Below are 3051 nucleotides of genomic sequence, written 5' to 3' on the forward strand. Positions count from 1 at the left end.
GCCACCGCACATGCCCAAAGGGCTTCTTTAATGGACTTCAGAAATGAAGAGGTGGTCATTAAATACTGGAATTTTTCCAACCTGCTTTTAAGTATCAATATGGTGTGCAAGCAGTGCCATTTAAAATTGCAGAGAAAAAAACTCTGGAAGGATTTCAGATCCAAATTCAAAGGCCCCGAAACCACAAAAGGAGAAACCTGATCTGACCTGAACATACCATGTATGGGAACCTGGGATAGCAGCGATGCTCTTGGGAGTATTCAGTTACCAGGGAGGCCCTGCACTGACCCTTTTTCGAGGAGACAATCAACAGAAGATTGTATTTGATGGGACAAATTCACTTCCTGTTAACAAGGCTTCTAACCCTGTATGAGAGAGAGAAGAAGGGAGGGCAAAGACTTTAGTTGGCTTTGAAGAAACGAATCCAGTTCTTTAGGAGTTTTGAAAGAAAAAAAAAAAAAAAACAGAAAAAAAGGAGGTATTGTTTAGAAAGGCCACATGATCCACCCAGCTGTTACATCCTGTGCTCCAAAACGTGAAGAAAGCCTGAAGAAATGATAAATCAGTAGAGATTTGGTACTTCTCTCTCTCTCTTTTTTTTTTTTTTTGAGATGGAGTCTCACTCTGTTGCCCAGGCTGGAGTGCAGTGGCGCGATCACTGCAACCTCCTTCTCCCAGGTTCAAGCGATTCTCCTGCCTCAGCCTCCAGAGTAGCTGGGATTACAGGTGCTGGCCACCACGCCTGGCTAATTTTTGTATTTTTAGTAGAGACAGAGTTTCGCCATGTTGGCCAGGCTGGTCTCGAACGCCTGACCTAGTGAAGCACCCGCCTCGGCCTCCCGAAGTGTTGGGATTACAGGCGTGAGCCACCGCGCCCAGCTGGCACTCTTTTCTTGAGTATTTATTACTTTCCTTTTACAAACACCCCAACACATAGTAGATATTAAACAGTGCCTACTAATTCAAATTTTACTCCCTATGTAGCTCACTGGCTCTCCACCCCTGTATTCAATCCACCTGAAATCACTCTCCCTGCTCTCCCACACTCCAGCAGAATAAACTGCCCTTTACATGTACAGTGCTTCTATTATGCCCCATGTACAGTGTTTCTAGCTTCCTCTACTAGATTCTTACTTCTGTCCTCATCACTTTATCACATGCAGCCGCTCAGAAAATGTTGGCTACATTGATGAAGTGCTTTCACACATTTATAAATACAGAGTTACCTTGTAGTGTACCTCTGTGGTTTTCTTTGGACCAGGAGCTCCTCACGTGCAAGGCCATGTCTTACTCATCTTTATCTCCACTGCTGGCATGGTGCCTAACAGCTCCTAGCAAATAGTAGGTGCTCAGCAAACGTTTGCGTGGTTAAGCCCACCATTTCTCAGCACATGACTCGGTGGGAAAGGGTTGGGAGAGTAATACGCGGGATTACTGACGGAGAAAAAGTTGTGAACTCGTAACACAGTTCGTGGGCGTGAGTAGTGTGGAAAACGGCAGTTTGCTGGGAAAGTAATTTAGTTCCCTCGGTTCAGGCTGGGAGGATTTTTCACAAGTGGCGAGGAGGAGGCTCACGTGAACCACATACAGGTGCTTCTCACTGAAACGCACAACAAATCTAGAGCCAAGTGTAATAAGGAAACGGGCCCCAAGAAGTTTATTTAATGCCCAGGGGTCCTCAAGTGGTCACTGCCAGGCTCTAGGCCTTTCTCCTTTCAAATCTTGCTGGGCGACTCCTGAAAAGCAAAAGTAGGAAAGAAACTGGGGGCTGAGGATGGAGGCCTGGACAGAGGGTATCTCTCCTGCTCTGGCACCCGGGAGTCTGCGAGGGCTTCGGAAGCGCAGCGTCTCACTGTCTCGCATGCCGGACCCGGACGCATCCTGCGGCAGCGGTAATCCTGGTCCTTCTGGGCTTCCATAGGTCGGAATAAACTTGGGAACCTTTCGACCCGGAAAGCTCAGTGTTTTAAAATTCAAATCTGCCGACGCGAGAGCGAAACCCTTCACGCCGACTCAATCCTAGCTGCTCGTTAACTAAAACCGCGAAGAGAACACAGTCTCCAATCTAAACGCCAGGAGACCCAACTCCGGAGCCGACGCCGGAAGCGCTGTGCCTGACGTCACTTCCGTCGCGTTTCGGGGCGGTACCAAGATGGACTCTTCACGGGCCCGGCAACAACTCCGTCGGCGATTCCTCCTCTTGCCGGACGCCGAGGCCCAGCTGGACAGCGAGAGTGACGCCAGGCCGGGTGAGGCGCGCACCAAGCCGCCCCGAGGTTCTCAGAGGCGAGGCGCTGGAAAATGGCCGGCCTCCGGCAGCCCCGGCCCAGTCTGAAGGGACCGAGTTTCGGCTTTGCAAGTCGAATATTTAATGTCAGGGAAGATCTTTAGAATCGCGTAGTGCTGTGCATCGTCATCTCAGCTGCGCTTCAGAATTCTCTGGAGAGCTGATTTGACACCGGTTTGGAAATATCGATTAAAATTAAAAATACCCACCGGTTCTAAGTCTTAAGAATTTACCAGAAACATGCCTGTATCGCCTTGTACAATGATGTGCGCAGTGTTTCACCTCAGCATTGCTTGCAATAGCGAATCACTAGAAATACCTGTCTTGCCCGTCAGCAGAAAGCTGGTTAAGTAAATTTGGATGTATGTATACATGACACGCCAGGTCGATTTGTATGTACCAATGGCGATGATTTTCAAAGGGAAGTGCGGAACACTATGGTATGCCGCCATTTGGGTACAAAACAGGTAACCTGTGATGTATGTTCACCTGTAGATGCATAGAATATGGAAGAATTCAGTAGAAATTGTAAGTGGTGGTTGCTTCTGGGGATTAAATCTGAGGTTAAGGATGGGAGTCAGATACCTCATTTTGGATGTTTGTATCCCATATGTTTTAAAACTGTGTCCATTTATTACCTTTTCAAAATAAACACGAAAAACCTGATGCCCAGGCATGATGATGTATACATTTTGAGGATATTCCAGAATATTATGAACATACTCCACAGGGTTTCCAATGGTCATCTAAAGGTCCAAAACCTT

General features: G+C 47.6%; 1 protein-coding gene across 1 annotated transcript in view; it reads left to right on the forward strand.

Moving 5' to 3' along the window:
- The first annotated feature begins 2125 nt into the window (after positions 1-2125).
- The window catches only part of TMEM128 (transmembrane protein 128), a 19442-nt gene continuing 18516 nt past the window's right edge, over positions 2126-3051 (forward strand). The window contains exon 1 of the mRNA XM_011935453.1: positions 2126-2249. Within this exon, the coding sequence (XP_011790843.1) occupies positions 2153-2249 (97 nt within the window). The 5' untranslated portion in view covers positions 2126-2152. The remainder of the gene's footprint in view (positions 2250-3051) is intronic.

This window comes from Colobus angolensis, unplaced genomic scaffold (genome assembly GCF_000951035.1).
Source record: "Colobus angolensis palliatus isolate OR3802 unplaced genomic scaffold, Cang.pa_1.0 Scaffold143, whole genome shotgun sequence".
Taxonomy (NCBI): Eukaryota; Metazoa; Chordata; class Mammalia; order Primates; family Cercopithecidae; genus Colobus; species Colobus angolensis.